This window comes from Saccopteryx bilineata, chromosome 5, assembly GCF_036850765.1.
Source record: "Saccopteryx bilineata isolate mSacBil1 chromosome 5, mSacBil1_pri_phased_curated, whole genome shotgun sequence".
In the NCBI taxonomy this organism is placed as follows: Eukaryota; Metazoa; Chordata; class Mammalia; order Chiroptera; family Emballonuridae; genus Saccopteryx; species Saccopteryx bilineata.
In genome coordinates this window covers 136,049,379-136,070,384 of record NC_089494.1, presented here as the reverse complement: position 1 = coordinate 136,070,384, position 21,006 = coordinate 136,049,379, and the positions used below count along the sequence as shown (strand labels likewise).

The 21,006-nt window shown below is 39.3% G+C and overlaps 1 protein-coding gene across 4 annotated transcripts in view; it reads left to right on the top strand.

Annotated features, from left to right (window-relative positions):
• The window catches only part of ARHGAP12 (Rho GTPase activating protein 12), a 157,943-nt gene that overhangs the window by 70,297 nt on the left and 66,640 nt on the right, over nucleotides 1–21,006 (top strand). For all 4 annotated transcript variants that reach the window (XM_066280416.1, XM_066280414.1, XM_066280417.1 and 1 more), the window contains exon 4: nucleotides 5,471–5,734. In XM_066280416.1, coding sequence (XP_066136513.1) covers nucleotides 5,471–5,734 — 264 coding nt within the window. The remainder of the gene's footprint in view (nucleotides 1–5,470; nucleotides 5,735–21,006) is intronic.

Here is a 21,006-nt window from a genome sequence, read left to right as displayed (position 1 = left end):
TTCTCAGTGTTCTGAGCTGTTGATAATAAAGACAGTTTCTTTTCTTTAAATTTTTTTATTTTTCTGAAGTTGGAAACGGGGAGGCAGTCAGACAGACTCCCGCATGCGCCCGACCGGGATCCACCCGGCATTCCCACCAGGGGGCGATGTTCTGCCCATCTGGGTCATTGCTCTGTTGCAACCAGAGCCATTCTAGCGCCTGAGGCAGAGGCCACAGAGCCATCCTCAGTGCCCGGGCCAACTTTGCCCCAGTGGAGCCTTGGCTGTGAGAGGGGAAGAGAGAGACAGAGAGGAAGGAGAGGGGGAGGGTTGTGCCTGGCCTGGAATCGAACCTGGGACTCCTGCACGCCAGGCCAACGCTCTGCCACTAAGACAGTTTCTTTTTGCCAGAGATGAGAGCGTTAACAAAAATGCTGAATGTTTTTCTGTCTCTTCCCACACACTCTTATTCAAAGTTTAAGCTGATTTTAAGTATGAAGTCAAATTAAGAAAACAAAGTTCTTATTTCTACTAGAAACTGTTTCTAATAATAAATGAACAATATATCAAATGGCCATCTGTCAAAAAATTTAACCGGTAGAAAGTGAGAATGTGAAATGTTAAAATTTTTAGCATTTTTTCAATTCCAATAAACCTTTTTTACTTTTAATTACATATTCTATTTAGAATTACTGTTATAAATCTTGATTTCAGACTCACTATTGCCTGTATTTCTTGGTTCATCAATTTTGAAGAATACCAACTTTAAAAATTCTCTGATCTAAAACAGTGGGACCAGCCTGACCAGGTGTTGGCGCAGTGGATAGAGTGTCGGACTGGGATGTGGAGGACCCGGGTTCGAGACCCCGAGGTTGCCAGCTTGGGCGTGGGCTCATCTGGTTTGAGCAAAGCTCACCAGCTTGAGCTCAAGGTCGCTGGCTTGAGCAAGGGGTCAGTCAGTCTGCTGTAGCCCCCCCCCGGTCAAGGCACATATGAGAAATCAATCAGTGAACACCTAAGGAACCGCAATGAAGAATTGATGTTTCTCATTTGTCTCCCTTTCTGTCTGTCTGTCCCTATCTGTCCCTCTCTCTGACTCTCTATCTCTGTTCCAAAAAAATAAAAAAAAAAATAGTGGGGACCATTCTTTTCTTTTTCTTTCTGTAGTGTTTGATACTGATTTTCATTTCTTGTAGTATGTCATTTGTTGCATTAAGCAATAAATGTAAACCTGTAGCACTGTCCTTTTCACTTACTGAGCTTGCTAGGCTCTACTTGGGCTCCTCCTCCCTGGGTTGTGTTCTGGAAACCACCTCTAGGCAGAAAGCATGGGAGTGGCAAGTTTACATCCTTTGTTTTTTTCTCAGGAAACAGACCTGTGCTGCTTGTTGTACAATGCAGGAAAATAATTCTCTGTGTTTTATTGATTTTTCTGGTTTTTTATGAAAGGAAAATAATTTTGGATTCTTGTAGATGGAAGCTGAAGTTTTATGATGACCTCTTAATTGCTGAATCTAGGGATTGTTTCAGAGCCTTTATATTGAATTTTTGGATTGGTACTGTCAACTCACCTCTCCTTTAAAATTTTCCTTTTCTTAGACTCTTTTTTAATTTATTGATTTGGGAGAGAGAGAAATGTATTCATTGATTGTTTCTTGTATGTGTCCCGATGGGGGATCAAAACTGCAATCTTGGTGTATCTGGACAACGCTTTAACCAACTGAGCTACCCAGCCAGGGCCTCATTGACTTAAATACTATGTTTTCCTGTTATACCTTCTACATCTGACTTAACTATGACATCAGGAAGAAATCAAGATACCTTGAAACAAATGATTTAAAAAAATCGAAAATGAGAACAAAACAACCCCAAACCTGTGGAACACAGCAAAAGTAGTCCTTAGAGGGACAGTCATAGCATTACAGACCTATTTCAAGAAAAAAGAAAAATCTCAATCTAACTTTACACTTAATGGAGCTTGAAAAAGAACAACAAAGTCAAAAGTTAGTAGAAGGAAGGAAATAATAAAGATCAGAGAAATAAATAAAATACTCTAAAAAAGCAATAGAAAAGATTAGTGAAACCTAAAGCTGGTTCTTTGAAAACATAAACAAGATTGACAAACCTTTAACCAAAATCATCAACAAAAAGGAGAGGATCCAAATAAAATCAGAAGTGAAACAGAAGTATGAACTGACACCAAAAAAGTATAAAGGATTGTAAGAAAATAGTACAAACAGCTATATGCCAATAAATTGAACAATCTGGAAGAAACAGATAAATTCCTAGAAGTATATAATCTTCCACACAATCAGAAACTGAATAGATAGCATTACTACTATTAAAATTGGAACAGTAATAAAAAAAACTCCCAAGAAATAAAAATACTGGACCAGATGGCTTCACAGGTGAAATTTACCAAATATTCACAGAAGAACTTACACCTGTCCTTCTCGACCTATCTGAAAATATACAAGAGGAGGGAAGATTTCCAAGCTCATTTTACCACTTTAGAATAATCCTAATTTCAAAAGCAGATTAAGCACCTCAAAGAAACAAAACTAGGCCAATATCCCTGATGAACATAGATGTTAAAATTTTCAGCAAAATATTAATAAAGCAGATCCAACAATACATTAAAAACATCATACATCTTGATCAAGTGGGATTTATTCTGGGGAAGCAAGGTTGGTATATAATATCCACGAATCAGTAAACATGATTCACTCTGTAAACAATGTAAAGGAAAAAACCTCATGTTCATATCAATAGATGCAGAAAAAGCATTTGATAAAATCCATCACCCATTTATGATAAAAGCTCTTACCAAAGTGGGAATAGAGGGAACATACTTTGATGTAATAAAGGTCATATGTGACAAACCCACAGCCAACATCATACTAAATGACCCATAACTACAAATATTTTCCTTAAGATTGGGAATAAGACAGAGATACCTGCTTTCAGCACTTTTATGCAACATAGTACTGGAAGTCCTCTAAGTACAGCAGCAGTCAGAGAAGAAGAAATAAAAGGCATCAAATTTGGAAAGAAAGAAGTTAAACTTATTATTTGCAGATTACATGATACTATATGTAGAGAACCCTAAATATTCCACCAAAATACTACAAAAACTGATAAATGAATCTAGTAAATTAGCAGGATACAGAATATCCAGAAATCAGTTACATTTTTTTTACACCAGTAGTGAACTATCAGGAAACTAAGAAAATTTTATTCACAATTCCTTCAAAAATAATAAAGTACTTAGGAATAAATTTAACAAACGATATGAAAAACCTGTACTCAGAAAATTATAAGACACTGAAGAAAGAAACTGAAGAAGATGCAAATAAGCAGAAGCACATATTGAGTTTTATGGATAGGAAGAATTTAACATCCTTAAAATGTTCATAGTACCCCAAAATTTGTAAATTCAATGCAATTCTTATCATGCAACCAATGTAGTATTTCACAGAACTAGAACACATACTCTAAAAATTTATATAAAACCACAGAAGATTCTGAATAATTACAGCTAACTTGAAAAAGAAGATAAAAGTTGAAGAATTCACACACCTGTTATCAAACTATACTACAAGGCCATAGTAAATAGTAATCAAAACAGCATTTTACTGACATAAAAGCAGACATATATAGATCAATGGCATGTAATTTGAGAGCTCAGAAATAAACACATGCCTTTATAGTCAATTGATAATTGACAAAGGAGGCAAAAGCATATAATAGGGTAAAAATAGTCTATAAATGGTGTTGGGAAAATTGGACAGATACATGCAAAAGTATAAACTATATCACTACCATACACCATACACAATAAACTCAAAATGTATTTTAGACTCAAAACCATAATTTAGAAGAAAATATAGGCAGTAAAATTTTGGACATTTTTGTAGCAATGTTTTTTCTGATGTTTTTCCTCGGGAAAGGGAAACAAAAGGAAAAATTTTTAAATATGACTATATCAAACTAAAAAGTTTTTACACAGCAAAGGAGACCATCAACAAAATGAAAAGACAACCCACTAAAGGGAAAATGTATTCACCAATACATTATAAAAGGGGTTAATTATCAAAATTTATAAAGAACTTAAAACACCAAAACAAACAAAAAAACAGTCTAATTAAAAAATGGTCTAAGGACCTGAATAGACACTTCTCTAAAGAAGACATACAAAACGCTAGTAGACATATGAAAAGCTGTTCAATGTCCATAATCATAAGAGAAATAAACCAGTGAAATACTATCTCACATTTGTTAGAATGGCTATCAATAAATCAGCAAATAGCAAGTGTTGACAAGGATGTCCCACTATTGGTGGTAATGAGATTGGTGCAGCCACTGTGGAAAGCAGTATGGAGGTACCTTAGAAAATTAAAAATGTAATTGCTTTATGACCCAGCAATTCCACTCGGAATTCATTCAAAGAATCACAACTCACTAATTTGAAAGAATATGTTTATTGCAGCATGTTTACAATACCAAGATTTGTAAGCAGCCCAAATGTCCATCATTAGATATGTTGATTAAAAAGCTTTGTGGTCCATTTATACAGTGGAATACTACTTGGCCATAAAAAGGAAATCTTATTTTTTGCGACAGTATGGATGGATCTGGAGAACATTATGCTAAATGAAATAAGCTGGTCAGAGAAAGATAAGTATCATATGATTTCACTCATATGTGGAATATGGTGAACAAAATGAACTAGCAAGCAAAATGGAGACAAACTCATAGATAGAGAACAGGCTGACAGCTGCGAGGTTTGGGTGGGGGGCTTATAAGGGTGTGTGGAAGGATTGAGCAAAAAGGGAAAACTCATGGACATAGACTACAGTGTGATGATTGGGGGAGGAGGGGTAAGTAGAGGAGGGTATATGGGGTATAAATGAAATGGTGATAGAAGGAGAACTGACTTGGGGAGGTGGTGAACACACAATACAGAGTACAGATGATGTGTTGTAGAATTGTGCACCTGAAACCTGTATAATTTTGTTAACCAGTGTCACCCCAATAAATTCAATAAAAAGGAAATACATGTATATTTTGATGGTTTTATGAATAATTGCTGAGTTACTCATGTGTAAGGCTTTTTAGATTTTAAAAATTATTTAAAATCATTTAGAACCAAAGTTTGGTTGTTTAATATAGTTTTCTCCAAGTGTTAAAAAATTAATTTTGGGAGAGGTGAAATGATACAATTCAATGTCATACACCTTGTTAGTGTCAGATCTTGAACTAGAATCCATAGCCTCTGACTTCTAGTTGTGCATGCTTTGTGGTGAGGGAAAGTTAATTATCCTTCAGATTTTATTTGAGTCTTTAATATTTTCAAACTATGAATATTAAAGCTGTTGAATTGTGATTTCTTTAGAATACATACAACTGTATGTGTTTTAAAATAAATTTTAGTATGTGTGTTTATAAATCTTATGCCAATGTAAACATGAATACTTCAAATTTTTCACAGGCAATGACACCTCCGAATCAAGGACGTCCAGATTCTCCCGTCTATGCTAATCTACAAGAACTGAAAATATCCCAATCTGCTCTTCCCCCGCTTCCTGGGAGCCCAGCGGTTCAAATTAATGGAGAGTGGGAAACTCATAAAGATAGTTCAGGGCGTAGCTTTTACTATAACAGAGGAACACAAGAAAGAACTTGGAAACCCCCTCGATGGACTCGGGATATAAGCCTCAGCAAAGGAGATTTACAAAGTCCAGGAGATCAAGAGGTATGAATAGTCTAGGAGTTTACCAGTGAGTTATGAACCTTTTTTTTTCATTATTCAGAGACAGGAGTGGATAGGTTTGTATCTTAGAATTGAAATTGTAGAACATTTGAATTCTGTAACATAGCAAATCTTTCTAATGTTTATTGTTAATGCAAGTTACTACCTAGTCTCTAACTAGTAGACAGATAACTTCTTAGTGTTATTACTAATTACAGAATTAACTGGATTAAAATTGCCTAGTTCCAATGGTTTCCCTCAATTGCTAATGTGCTAATTGACAGTGTTATTGCCCAGGCATTGACTTTTTTTTTAGAAAAAGGACTACTTCTGAGTTTCTGTTAGAGGTAAATGATCACTTTTTTTTTTTTTTTTTTTTTTTGGTATTTTTCCGAAGCTGGAACAAGGAGGCAGTCAGACAGACTCCTGCATGCGCCCGACCGGGATCCACCCGGCATGCCCACCAGGGGGTGATGCTCTGCCCCTCCATGGCATCACTCTGTCGCGACCAGAGCCACTCTAGCGCCTGGGGCAGAGGCCAAGGAGCCATCCCCAGTGCCCAGGCCATCTTTTACTCCAATGGAGCCTCGGCTGTGGGAGGGGAAGAGAGAGACAGAGAGGAAGGAGAGGGAGAGGGGTGGAGAAGCAGATGGGCGCCTCTCCTGTGTGCTCTGGCCGGGAATCGAACCTGGGACTTCCGCACGCCAGGTTGACGCTCTACCGCTGAGCCAACCGGCCAGGGCCTAAATGATCACTTTTAATTTATATATAAGGGAAATATAATCTAACACAGTGGTTTTCAACCTTTTTACTCTTGGGGACGAGTGAAAATAGGAGAATTTTTTTGGGAACCACTAAGGCAGGAATCACCCTGAGTGTAAGTAAATTTGACTAAGATCATTGGGTCTGTAATCTTCGTACATCGTCAGGGTGGTTAACTTTTGCGGACTGGCATGAAATTTCTGGTGGACCAGTCTGGACTGGCGATTGAAGAACACTGAATTAATATCTGCTACAAATGGATCATGCTATAAATCTGACAGTTCATTTAAAATCATTATTTTCTGTAACAGGGTTTATACACTCTTCCCCTTGACTGCCCTTAGTTTCACCTTTCCCCACACTTACTGAAGGGTATGCAGTGAATTGCCCAGCTGTGTAGATAGTTAGAAGGGTAGAGGTAGGAGACCGGGGGTTGATGTAAGGGTGTTAAATCTTGCTGTTAAATCAACTGGGGCCTTGCACCTGCATGGGCACCTTGCTCTTTTAAAAGACAGCAGGCTTGTACAATAAAAACAGAACTCCAGGAGCTGGAAAAATCAGGTAACACCTCCTGTGTTTATCAGAACTAAAAGCTTTTTGTAGTTAATAACCCCTCGTCTTGTCCTGTTTTTCAGTTATTTATAGCTTTGGTTTGGTGCTCTCTTTTACTTTTAGTGTTCAAGAATGAGTTGAGAATACTGAGAGAAATTGTTTCTGGTTACTATAATATGAAAGTGGTAGGAAAATTATTTGAATTGTAGATCTAGAAAGATTTGAAAATTAATTATCCTGTATATCAACAATAAAGTCTTGTAATTTGGGAGAACTGAGGAAAAGGCTAAATTAAAGAATAATTTAAAGAAATTTAAAGCACACACAGGAACTTGATTTATTTATTTATTTTTATTTTTTTATTTTTTGGTGTTCACATTTTTTTTTTTTTAATTTTTTTTCATTTTTCTGAAGCTGGAAACAGGGAGAGACAGTCAGACAGACTCCTGCATGCGCCCGACCGGGATCCACCCGGCACGCCCACCATGGGCGACACTATGCCCACCAGGGGGCGATGCTCTGCCCATCCTGGGCGTCGACATGTTGTGACCAGAGCCACTCTAGCGCCTGGGGCAGAGGCCACAGAGCCATCCCCAGGGCCCGGGCCATCCTTGCTCCAATGGAGCCTTGGCTGCGGGAGGGGACAAGAGAGACAGAGAGGAAAGCGCGGCGGAGGGGTGGAGAAGCAAATGGGCGCTTCTCCTGTGTGCCCTGGCCGGGAATCGAACCCGGGTCCTCCGCACGCTAGGCCGACGCTCTACCGCTGAGCCAACCGGCCAGGGCCCGGTGTTCACATTTTTTGTATTATTAAATTTAATGCAGTGACATTGATAAATTAGGGTATATATCTTGAGAGAAAACATCTCCAGATTATTTTGACATTTGATTGTGCTGTATACCCCTCCCCCAAAGTAAAATTGTCTTCTGTCACCTATCTGGTTTTCTTTGTGCCCCTCCCCTCCCCCACCCCCTCTTTCCTTCCTCACCCCCTCCCCCCTCCCCCAACTCCCCACCCCCATTGCCATCACATTTTTGTTCATGTCTCTGAGTCTCATTTTTATGTCTCATCTATGTATGGATTCATATAGTTCTTAGTTTTTTTCTGATTTACTTATTTCACTCTGTATAATGTTATCAAGGTCCATCCATGTTATTGTAAATGATCCGATGTCATCATTTCGTATGGCTGAGTAGTATTCCATAGTATATATGTACCAAGCTTTTTAATCCACTCGTCCCCTGACGGACACTTGGGCTGTTTCCAGATCTTCGCTATTGTGAACAATGCCGCCATAAACATGGGGGTGTATTTCTCCTTTTGGAGCCGTTCTATGGTGTCATTGGGGTATATTCCTAAAAGTAGGATAGCTGCGTCAAAAGGCAGTTCAATTTTCAGTTTTTGAGGAATCTCCATACTGTTTTCCACAGAGGCTGCACCAGTCTGCATTCCCACCAGCAGTGCAGGAAGGTTCCTTTTCTCTACATCCTTGCCAGCACTTACTCTGTGTTGTTTTGTTGATGAGCACCATTCTGACTGGTGTGAGGTGATATCTCATTGTGGTTTTAATTTGCATTTCTCTAATGATTAGTGATGTTGAGATTTTTTCATATGCCTATTGGCCATCTGTATGTCCTCTTTGGAGAAGTGTCTATTCATCTCTTTTGCCCATTTTTGGATTGGATTGTTTGTCTTCCTGGTGTTGAGATTTACGATTTCTTTATAAATTTTGGTTATTAACCCCTTATCAGATGTATTGTCAAATATGTTATCTCATTGTGTAGTTTGTCTTTATATTCTGTTCTTATTGTCTTTAGCTGTGCAAAAAGCTTTTTAGTTTGATATAGTCCCACTTATTTATCCTGTCTTTTATTTCACTTCCCCCTGGAGATTAATCAGCAAATATATTGCTCCGAGAGATGTTGGAGAGCTTACTGCCTATGTTTTCTTCTAAGATGCTTATGGTTTCACAGCCTACATTTAAGTCTTTTATCCATTTTGAGTTTATTTTTGTGAGTGGTGTAAGCTGGTGATCTAGTTTCATGTTTTTGCAGGTAGCTGTCCAATTTTCCCAACACCATTTGTTAAAGAGGCTGTCTTTACTCCATTGTATTTCCTTACCTCCTTTGTCAAATATCAGTTGTCCATAAAGCTGTAGGTTTATTTCTGGGTTCTCTGTTCTGTTCCATTGATCTATATGTCTATTCTTATGCCAGTACCAGGCTGTTTTGAGTACAGTGGCCTTGTAGTATAAGTTGATATCAGGAAGTGTGATACCTCCCACTTTATTCTTCTTTTTTAAGATTGCTGAGGCTATTCGTGTTCTTCTTTGGTTCCATATAAATTTTTGGTATATGTGATCTATATCTTTGAAGTATGTCATTGGTATTTTAATTGGTATTGCATTGAATTTATACATTGCTTTGGGTAATATAGACATATTAATGATGTTTATTCTGCCTAACCATGAGCACGGTATATGCTTCCACTTGATTTCTTTTATCAATGCTTTGTAATTTTCTGAGTACAAGTCTTTAGTCTTCTTGGTTAAGTTTACTCCTAGGTACTTTATTTTTTTGGTTGTACTTGTGAAGGGGATTGTTTCCTTAATTTCTCTTTCTGACTGTTCATTGTTGGTGTATAAAAATGCCTCTGATTTCTGAGTATTGATTTTATATCCTGCCACTTTGCTGAATTCATTTATCAGGTGCAGTAGTTTTTTGACTGAGACTTGAGGGTTTTCTATATACAATATCATATCTTCTGCAAATAATGATAGTTTTACTTCTTCTTTTCCCACTTGAATGCCTTTTATTTCTTCTTCTTGTCTGATTGCTGTGGCTAGGACTTCCAGAACTATGTTAAATAAGAGTGGTGAAAAGGGGCACCCCTGCCTTGTTCCTGATCTTAAGGGTATTGCTTTTAATTTTTGCCCATTGAGTATGATGTTGGCTGTGGGTTTCTCATAGATGGCTTTTATCATGTTGAGGAGGTATATTCCCTGTATTCCCACTTTGCTGAGAGTTTTGATCATGAATGGGTGCTGGATTTTATCAAATGCTTTTTCTGCATCTATTGAAATTATCATATGGTTTTTCTCCTTCTTTTTGTTTATGTGATGAATCACATTGCTTGATTTACAAATGTTGTACCAGATTTGCCTCCCCAGAATAAATCCCACTTGATCATGGTGTATGATATTTTCCATATATTGTTGGATCCGGTTTGCTAATATTTTGTTGAGGATTTAAACATCTATATTCATCAGAGTATTGGCCTTTAATTTTCTTTCTTTGTGTTGTCTTTGCCTGGTTTTGGAATCAGAATTATGCTCGCTTCATAAAAGGAGCTTGGAAGTCTTCCTTCCTCTTGAATTTTTTGAAATATTTTAAGAAGGATAGGAGTTAGTTCTTCTTTGAATATTTGATAGAATTCAGTTGTGAAGCCATCAGGCCCCGGACTTTTCTTTGTTGGGAGTTTTTTGATAACTGTTTTGTTCTCATTTGGTGTAATCGGTCTGTTTAGGTTTTCTGATTCTTCCAGACTGATTTTTGGAAGATTGTATGTTTCAAGGAATTTGTCAATTTCATCTAGGTTGTCTAGTTTTTTGACATACAGTTTTTCATAGTATTTTCTTACAGTATTTTGTATTTCTGTTGTGTCAGTTGTTAATTCTCCATTCTCATTTCTAATTTTATTTATTTGAGTCCTCTCTCTCTTTCTCTTGGTGATTCTAGTTAAAGGTTCATCAATCTTGTTTACCTTTTCAAAGAACCAGCTCCTTGTTTCGTTGATCCTCTGTATTGTTTCTTTAGCCTCTATGTCATTTATTTCTGCTCTGATCTTTATTATTTCCTTACTTCTACTACATTTTGGCTTTACTTGCTGTTCTTTTTTTAGTTCTTTTAGATGCAGGGTGAAGTTTATTTGAGTTTTTTCTAGCTTCTTAAAAGTGTGCCTGTAGTGTTATGAACTTCTCTCTCAGTACTGCTTTTGCTGTGTCCTATAAATTTTGAGTTGTATGCTCATTGTCATTCGTTTCTAGGAATTTTTTTATTTCTTCTTTGATCTCATTCTTTATGCATTCGTTATTTAACAAGCTGCTATTTAGTTTCCATGTGTTTGAGAATTTTTGAGCTTTTCTGTTGTGGTTCATTTCTAGTTTCATGCTGTTGTGATCGGAGAAAGTGCTTGATATGATTTCAGTCTTCTTAAATTTGTTGAGAGCACTTTTGTGCCCTAACATGTGGTCTATCCTAGAGAATGTACCATGAGCACTTGAAAAGAATGTATATTCTCCTCCTTTAGGGTGAAAGGTTCTGAAGATATCTATTAAATCGAGTTGGTCTAGTGTGTCCAATAAGTCTGCTGTTTCTTTGTTAATTTTCTTTCTTTAGGATCTGTCTATTGATGTTAGTGGGGTATTAAAATCCCCTACAATTATAGTATTCCTGATTTCACCTTTTAAATCCATCAAAGTCTGTTTTATATATTTGGGTGCTCCTATATTAGGTGCATAGATATTTATAATAGTTATATCTTCCTGTTGGATTACTCCCTTTATCATTATGTAGTGGCCTTCTTTATCTCTTACTATATCCTTTGTTTTAAGGTCCAATTTGTCTGATATAAGTATTGGTACCCCAGGTTATTTTTCATTTTCATTTGTATGAAATGCTTTTTTCCCTACTTTAACCTTCAATCTATGTGTATCTTTTGTCCTAAGGTGTGTCTCTTGTAGACAGCATATGTATGGGTCATGTTTTCTTATCCATGCAGCTACCCTATGTCTTTTGATTGGATCATTTAAGCCATTTACATTTAAGGTTATTTTTGATATGTAGTTGTTTATTGCCATTTTATTTTTTAAAGCTGTATTCCTTTTTTTGCTGTATTCTTTTCCCACTTTGATCTGTTTACAACAGGCCCCTTAACATTTCCTGCAGCATTGGTTTGGTTGTAATGAATTCCTTGAGTTGTTTTTTGTCTGGGAAGCTTTTTATTTCTCCTTCGATTTTAAACAATAGCCTTGCTGGATAAAGTCGTCTTGGTTGTAGGTTCTTGTTCTGCATTACTTTGAATATTTCTTGCCCTTCCCTTCTGGCCTCAAGTGTTTCTGTTGAGAAGTCGGATGTCATCCTTATGGGGGCTCCTTTGTAGGTGATAGCTTTTTTTTCTCTTGCTGCTTTTAATATTTTCTCTTTATTGCTTAGCTTTGGTATTTTAATTATGTGTCTTGGTGTAGGTTTCTTTGGGTTTCTCTTTAATGGAGTACTTTTTGCTTCTTGAACTTGTGAGAGTTTCTCCTGCATTAATTTAGGGAAGTTTTCAGCTATGATATGATTGAACAAAGTCTCTATCCCTTGTTCTTTTTCTTCTTCTTCAGGAACCCCAATGATGCGGATGTTATTTCTCTTCATGTTGTCACAGAGCTCTCTAAGAGTTTCCTCAGACTTTTTGAGTTTCTTTTCTATTTTCTGCTTTCATGCCTTCATTCCAGTTGTCATCCAACTCGCTGATTCGATCCTCAGCTCTGTCTATCCTGTTTTTAATTTCTTCCATTGTGATCTTTATTTCTTTCTTTTTTTTTTTTTTTTTTTTGGTATTTTTCTGAAGCTGGAAACAGGGAGAGACAGTCAGACAGACTCCCGCATGCGCCCAACCGGGATCCACCCAGCACGCCCACCAGGGGGCGGTGCTCTGCCCCTCCGGGGCGTCGCTCTATTGCGACCAGAGCCACTCTGGCGCCTGGGGCAGAGGCCAAGGAGCCATCCCCGGCAACCGGGCCATCTTTGCTCCAATGGAGCCTCACTGCAGGAGGGAGAGAGACATAGAAGAAGGAGAGGGGGAGGGGTGGAGAAGCAGATGGGCGCTTCTCCTGTGTGCCCTGGCCAGTGTGATCTTTATTTCTTATATTGTGTTTGTTATCTCCGACTTATTCTTTTTTATCCTTGCTATTTCTTTATTTAGGTGTTCATAATGACCATCCATTGTTGTCCTGAGATCCCTAAGCATCCTTACAATCATTATTTTGAACTCCGCACCTACAAGTTTGATTATTCCCATATCACTCAGTTCATCTCCTGTAGATTTCTCTTGTGGTTTCATTTGGATTGCACTTTTTTGTGTTCTCATTATATCTGTGTGTTTGGGTGTTTTGTTTGTAGAGTTGGTTGAGTCTAGGCTTGGTGTTGTCTACCTCCAGTTTTCAGTTGTGTTATTTCTAGGTCTTCTTGGGTTGGTATCAGCTATTATTTGTAATCCACTTTCGGATTTGGGCAGCTTTGAAGTCTTGATTTGTTTGTTTTCTTAACAGGTGATAGTCTTGTTTACTGATCTAAGCAGGATGCTTTCTTGAAACTGTATCCAGGAATGGGATCGGTGTAACCTGACACTCTGTAGGCCTCTTCCACCAGCTAATCTCTCTGGGGGTGGGGTGTTTTCTCAGCTTCAGTAGAAGGAGGTGTATCTGAGATCTCCATGGAGACCTGAGTTACTGCCCCTACTCCCCACTTCTTGTTTTCAGCTGTGTCTTGTTGCGCTGATTGGATCTGGTGTCTGGAGATCTCTGATCCGGAAGTAATTCAGTACTGTTTTGTGGGGAAGGATCAGTCCCTCCTCCAGGGAGCGTCCAACACGGATGAGTCACCGTATTTTTTTTTTAGGTCGTCCCCATGCATTCCTTAGCCCCTCACAGTCTGTCCCTCTTTCTTTCCTTTCCACTTGGGAGATAAGCTGGTGTTTTCAACACACCTCGCTCCCTGGTTGCCAGGCATGTGGCTGTGAGCAGTATTTTCTGCTCTTTTTTCTGGGGTGATGTAAAGCCAGAAGCCAGGGCCACTATCAGAGCAGCCCGGCCCATGCAGGTTCGCATTGGATTCGGACAGTCAGTAAAGAAACAACGGAGCCAAAACCAAAAACTGATGGGCTGTCATCTTTAATTCTAGCTTGCACCTGGCGGGCAAGTAAAAACATACACTGGGCTCCAAAACCCACTGACATTCAGTGCTCACAGAGCTACTGATTTATCTAAGTTTCCTAGAATCAAAGGTTTCTAGCTCACCAGCCTTATTCACCTCTGTTCCCCATCTTCCTTCTCCAGCATCAAACTGCACAAACTGGCCTCTCACTCAATACTCCCTCATCTTGGCTGCTTCTCCTGGCCACAAGACCTCTTTCTGCTCTCCTCTCTGCTCTCTCCTCTCTCCTCTAATGATAATCTCAGGAATCAAAAAAGAGCAAACTCCCATTCTGCCCCCACTTTATATTGTAGCTTCACAACCTCTAATCCAATATACAAAATAGGGAAGTCTCTAATACAAAGTCACTTCTCTGAGGCATGATTGGATCGTACCACTCCACATCAAAAAGGGTGGGAAAGTCAATCCTAAAACCAAGCCCCAGGTTACAAGGATTCTCAACACACAGTAATATCACCTGGGCCATGGCCTCACGTGGGTAGCGCCATCTTTAACAAAGTTAGCATAATACATTTTATCTGCCCAACAATCCACCCCTATGCTCACTTTACTACCCAGAATCTACATCACCGGCATCCCTGTGCAAGGAAATTAGCACATTACACAAGTTACAACAGCACAAATCATACAGTTTCAGCAATTACAAAGGTACATTTCACCAGTCTCTGAGCACTTTGCCAAAAGTGCAAAATGTCCTCGGCCTTCTTTCTAGCCCTGGGAAAAGCTTCCCCGGGCAGGGGGGTGCTTCCAGCAAAGCCATCCCCCACCCCCATCAGGGTTTTTCACATTGTCCAAAATCCGTAATCCGTAAGTCCATCCAACAAAGGAGCCAATGCCCACTCCAGTCGTAGTCCAGGAAATCAGTCCACGCACATAGGGCGTCAGCTACCCCCCTCATTCCTGCCATCCTGGCAGGTCTTACACTGTCCCAACGAGGGGCACATGGCGTCCAGCCCTATGTCCCAAAATCATAGTCCTACCAGGGCTGTAGTAGGTGCTCCTTCCAGCCGGGCTCTCATCTTATGGAGACTGTGGATTGCAACTCCAGCCCAATTCTCCTCATCCTCCAAAGAGGAACTGAAAATATCAGCTCCTGCTGCCAGGCTCAAGCCCCAGGCCGCTGCCGCCTTCTGCTCCGCAGACCTTGCAGCTCCAGCCCTGGCCTCAGCCGTGGCCTCTGCCCGGCCTCCCGCTGCTGCTGGCTCTTCACAATGTCCTGGGCAAGTTACAACTCAGGAACCTGTGATTCGTTCTCTAGCAGCTGCTCCATTTCCAGGCGAATCTCACGAACCTTGTTGACCTCCTCCTCTAGCGCTTCCTCCAGCTCCAGGGTCAGCATCAGTTTCTCCTGTATTTGTTCCAGCTCCTTCCACTGCTCAGGTTGCAGGTCCTGGGCAGCCTCTTCCACAGAGCTCTCCATTTTGTCACGCATGGTTGTAAAACTCAGCCAGCCTATGGCCCCCAAAAGGACAGCCATGGGGAACCATAACAGGAAGTAGTCCTCTACTCCACCACTCAAAGGTGGTGGTGACTCCATACCGATTTGTATCGAATCCTGCCGACTATGCCAATTGTAAAGCCAGAAGCCCGGGCCACTATCAGAGCAGCCTGGCCCATGCAGGTTTGCATTGGATTCGGACAGTTGGTAAAGAAACAACGGAGCCAAAACCAAAAACTGATGGGCTGTCATCTTTCATTCTAGCTTGCACCCTGGCGGGCAAGTAAAAACTTACACTGGGCTCCAAAACCCACTCATATTTAGTGCTCACAAAGCTACTGACTTATCCGAGTTTCCTAGAATCAAAGGTTTCTAGCTCACCAGACTTATTTACCTCTGTTCTCCATCTCCTTGCTTCTCCAGCGTCAAACTGCACAAACTGGCCTCTCACTCAATACTCCGCCATCTTGGCTGCTTCTCCTGGCCACATGGCCTCTTTCTGCTCTCTGCTGTGATCTCTAGCAGGCAGGGCCACCATCACAGCCGCCTGGCCCATGCAGGTTCACATTGGATTCGGACAGTTGGTAAAGAAACAATGGAGCCAAGAACTGGTGGGCCATTTTTTTTAATTCTAGCTTGCAAGTAGAAACACACCCTGGGCTCCAAAACCCACTCACATTCAGGGCTCACAAAGCTACTGATATAACCGAGTTTCCTAGAATCAAAGGTTTGTAGCTCACCAGACTTATTCACCTCTGTTCCCCATCTCTTTCCTGCTTGCACCCGGCGGGAAAGAAAAAACACACACTCGGCTCCAAAACCCACTCACATTCAGTGCTCACAAAGCTACTGACTTATCTGAGTTTCCTAGAATCAAAGGTTTCTAGCTCACCAGACTTATTCACCTCTGTTCCCCATCTCCTTCCTTCTCCATTGTGAAACTGCACAAACTGGTCTCTCACTGAATACTCCGCCATCTTGGCTGCTTCTCCTGGCCACATGGCCTCTTTCTGCTCTCCTCTCTGCTCTCTCCTCTAATGATAATCTCAGGAACCAAAAGAGAGCAAACTCCTGTTCTGCCCCCACTTTATATTGTAGCTTCACAACCTCTAATCCAATATACAAAATAGGGAAGTCACTAATACAAAGTCACTTCTCTGAGGCATGATGGGATTGTACCACTCCACATCAAAAAAGGGTGGGAAAGTCTTAATCCCAAAACCAAGCCTCAGGCTACAAGGCTTGTCAACACACATTAATATCACCTGGGCGACGGCCTCACGTGGACAGCGCCGTCTTTAACAAAGTTAGCATAATACATTTTATCTGCTGAACAGATGAGATCCCCTCTGGGCTCTCAGCCTCACTCCCCCCTCCATTCCTGTAAGCAGGGGAGATTCAGGCGCTAGCTACCAGGTTTGTTGTGGCTTCTTCTTTGCTCCTTGGTTTTTGGAGCTGTTCTTGTAGTCCAGAGTTGGTTTTTCATGCTGATTTTTCCTAAATTGATTTGTATTCCAGTTTGGTGGTGAGAGCTGGGCGTCTGTGCGTCCGCCTACTCCACTGCCATCTTCAGGTCCTCCAGGAACTTTTTTTTTTAAATTATTTTTATTTATTCATTTTAAGAGAAGATAGAGAGAGTTAGAGAGAGATAGAAGGGGGGAGGAGCAGGAAGCATCAACACCCATATATGCCTTGACCAGACAAGCCCAGGGTTTTGAACAGGTGACCTTAGAGTTCCAGGTCGATGCTTTATCCACTGTGCCACCTTAGGTCAGGCCACACAGAAACTTTTAACAGTGTGTTTTAGCTTCTATTTCAATAAATTAAAGAATGATTTTTATGTCAGAATCTCAGCTTGCATGACCAGTCTCTGCACAAATTGCATAAAAATAGATATTTCCAAAGGGGCAGGAGCACATCTTGTAGTAACTTTTTGAGAAGGGTTGTACACGAGAGGCAAAATTGAGACTGTGTGAAAATGTCTATATTGTGTTCTCGTATATAATCGCTAGTTTGCCTGAATGTGCAATTCTGGTTGGAAATCATGTTTTTCTCACAAGTGCCAGGCATTTTGTACTTTTCCTTATGGCAGACTGGGTCAGTTGCTTGTTCAGCAGTCCCCAGTGTTAGAACCATTAGGTCTTTCCTTTTAAATTCATCAGTTTCCAGAAAATCTTAAATCTTTTTTTCTAGAAAGTTCAGGCTGCCAAGGGGTCTTGCAGTCAAGTTGCACATAATGCCTTAGTCTTCCTCTTTCTGTTTGGTACTCATCTCCCAAATATGCTGTCTGAATTGTCTTCCAACTCAGAATCATCCTGTTTTTTCCTCTTGAGTGGGAACAAAAACCTGTACTTCTGCCAGGAAAGAGAGCTGCCCGCCCAGCAGACAGGCATGAAGAAGGGGATTCTGGCAATTTTAGCCCTAATTTTAGTACACCTGCTTTCACCTTCAGTTCCAAGAATACCTAATACTGTCAGCTTCTGAGCCATTCAAAGATTCTTCTCTAAATTTTGTTGGACTTCTTCTTCCCTTTACAACTCCACTTTTCACTTTTACCAGTTTAGATTCTGCTTTGTTATTCATCTCCCTCTCAACTTCCAGAGTTTTGTGACTTTTGTCTCTTGTGTTCTCCCTGTTCTTGTGGGTTTAGGTTTTTTAATGCATAGCTTACTTTTTTTTATTTTAGTAGAGTTGGAGACGGAACAAGTGTTCAGTCTTTTATCTTAACTTAGAGGCAATTATTTTAGTAGTCACCCTAGAACAACGCTCTAAACTGGGGAGAGTTTTGCCTGGGCAGAGGGGTTTAGGCAATATGGAGACAGTTTTGGTAGTTCAGCTGGGAGAGTGCTACTGGCCTCTAGTGGATGGAGGCCAGCGGTGCTGTTGAATAGCCTGTGATACAGAAGACACTGCCTACAAACAATTCTCTGGTCCTACATGTCAGTAGTGCTGCTGTTGAGAAACCCTGCCTTAGAAACTCAAATACTCATGCTATCAAAGTGTAAAGTTAGTATTTTCTTGCTCTTTAGAGCCATACAAGCTGCTTACATGTTGTTTGTGCTGTTGTCTTATATTTTATTTCTATTTTTTGTCCCCTTATTATTGTTGTACATGGTGACTCTGAAAATTAATCCTCCTATTTACCACTTTTTAAAAAATCACATTTTAAATGCAAATTAGATGATCTTGGATAGTTTCTACTAAAGTACATACATTTAAATTTCTTTAGTGAGGATCCTGTTAATGATAGAATCCTAGTTTTTGTTTATCTGGAAATTTATTTATTTTGTTCTTATATTTGAAGAATGTCTTTTACTGAGTATACAGATTTAAGTTAAAGATTTACTTGTTGCTTTTTTTCTGATTTATTAAAGATTTTATTCTCATGTCTTTAGGCTTCCACAGTTGTTGATGACAGTTCAGCTGTCAGTCTGGTTGTCTTTCCTTTAAGGGTAGCTGTGTCTTCTTGCTGACAACTTTTACTATCTTCCATCTGTAATTGCACTGTGATGTGATTAAATGAAGGTATCTTTTATGTTTTCTGCCAGGGCTTTGTTGGGACCCCTAAATTTCAGGAGTCCTATCTTTGAGCAGTTCTGGAAAATTTTTAGCCATTATTTGTATGTAGCTTCTGTCCCATTTTCTCTTCTCGTTCTGGAACTTTGAGTAGATGAATGTTTAGTCTGCTCACTGTTTGTCATGTTTCTTAATTTCCCTAATATTTAAAAATGTTATCTCTGTGTCTCTTTGCTTCATTCTCAATAATTTCTAGGTGTAGCTCTTGTTCACTATTTTCCTCTTTATCTACATTATGTTACATTAAACTAATCTTTGACTTTTTAAAAAGTGTTCTTTTTATTTGTTCTTCCTCTCTTACTATGAAAAGTTTTTACCCTACAGAAAACTGGAAAGAATAGTACAGTGAGCATCCATATACCAGTGACCCTTCATGCAGATTTACCAACTGTTAATATTTTGCCACATTTCCTTTTTATCTTCTTCCTCCCTCCACCCTCTAGTAACTCTTTTTTGAACCATTTGGAGCAGACAGCATAATTATTTTATTCTCTTAAGTATATGGACATTTTCCAGGAATATCATTATTTTGGTGAAAGATGAATTTCTCACAGAAAAAGTTTTAATGTTGATGTATTATTTAATACACAGTTAATATTCCATGTTCCTTGCGCTTGTCAAGTAATACCCTTTATAGTTTTTTTTCCTGCAGTGAAGTTTCTAGTGAAGGATCATTTCTTGCACTTATTTGTTATAACTCTTTTTAGTCTTTATTTTACTTTTGATAATTCCAGTACATAATGTATTTGAAAGTCTGATATACTGTCTTTTTCTGCTGTCACCTGTTGTGTGTGTGTGCCTGCGTGAGATTATAATTCTTAGAAACTCATGTATAGAAATTCTTTAATACAGGGGTTGAAGTTTGTTCTTTCAGAGAGGGTTTGCTGTTGTGCCTGCCAGGTAGGTGCCCAGGCAAAGTAGTATTCTGTGAACATTAGAAACTAAATATTCAGCTCTAATTTTTACTAGCCACTTACCGTATTTCCCTGTGTATAAGATGCATTTTACCCGAAAAATTTGGGGTCTAAAAACTGGATACGTCTTATACAGTGGTTGTAGGTTTCTTGTTTTCATTTCGTGCTTTTCCACGCAGATGAGGAGTTCTCTGAATTTCATGATGATTAAACTTGAGTTTAATAACTTTATGTAATACATTTTTTTTTTCAAATTTCGGGCCTTAAAATTAAGGTGCATCTTATACATGGGAGTGTCTTATACATATGGAAATCGGTAGATAGGTAATTTGTATTGCATGAAGGTGGGCTTGTGATTAGGGATTCCTGTACATTCCCCATTATTGGAGAGGATTCCTGTCATTTCCTTTGTGTGGAATAAATAAATATATATATATATATATATATATATATATATATATATATTTTTTTTTTTTTTTTTTTTTTTTTTTTTTTTGGTGAGAGAGAGACAGACAGACACAGGGACAGACAGGAAGGGAGAGAAATGAGAAGCATCAACTGATAGTTGCGGCACTTTAGTTGTTCATTGATTGCTTTCTCATGCTCTCTCTTGACTGGGGAGCTCCAGCAGTGCCAGTGACCCGTTGTTCAAGCCAGCAACCTTGGGCTCAAACCAGCAACCTTTGGGCTCAAGCCAGCTGTCTTGTGCTCAAGCCAATAAGCCCGCACTCAAGCTGGAGACCTTGGGGTTTTGAACCTGGCTCTTCAGCATCCCAGGCCAACACTTTATCCACTGCACCACTGCTTAGTCAGGCTCAAGTGTTCATTTCTATGATACATGATCTACGTATTGCATTGTGTGCCCATCACCCAAAGTCAAACCATCTTCTGTCAACATATATTTTAATTTTATTATAGTAAATTTTTCTAAGGTTTTATTAATGTGATAAAATAATTATTATTAATTTTACCTCAGCACTTACAATATACCATTTAAAAGAGTGAACAGTTTCTTTTGAAAATTATTCAAATATATTCAAGATATTGTGATACTT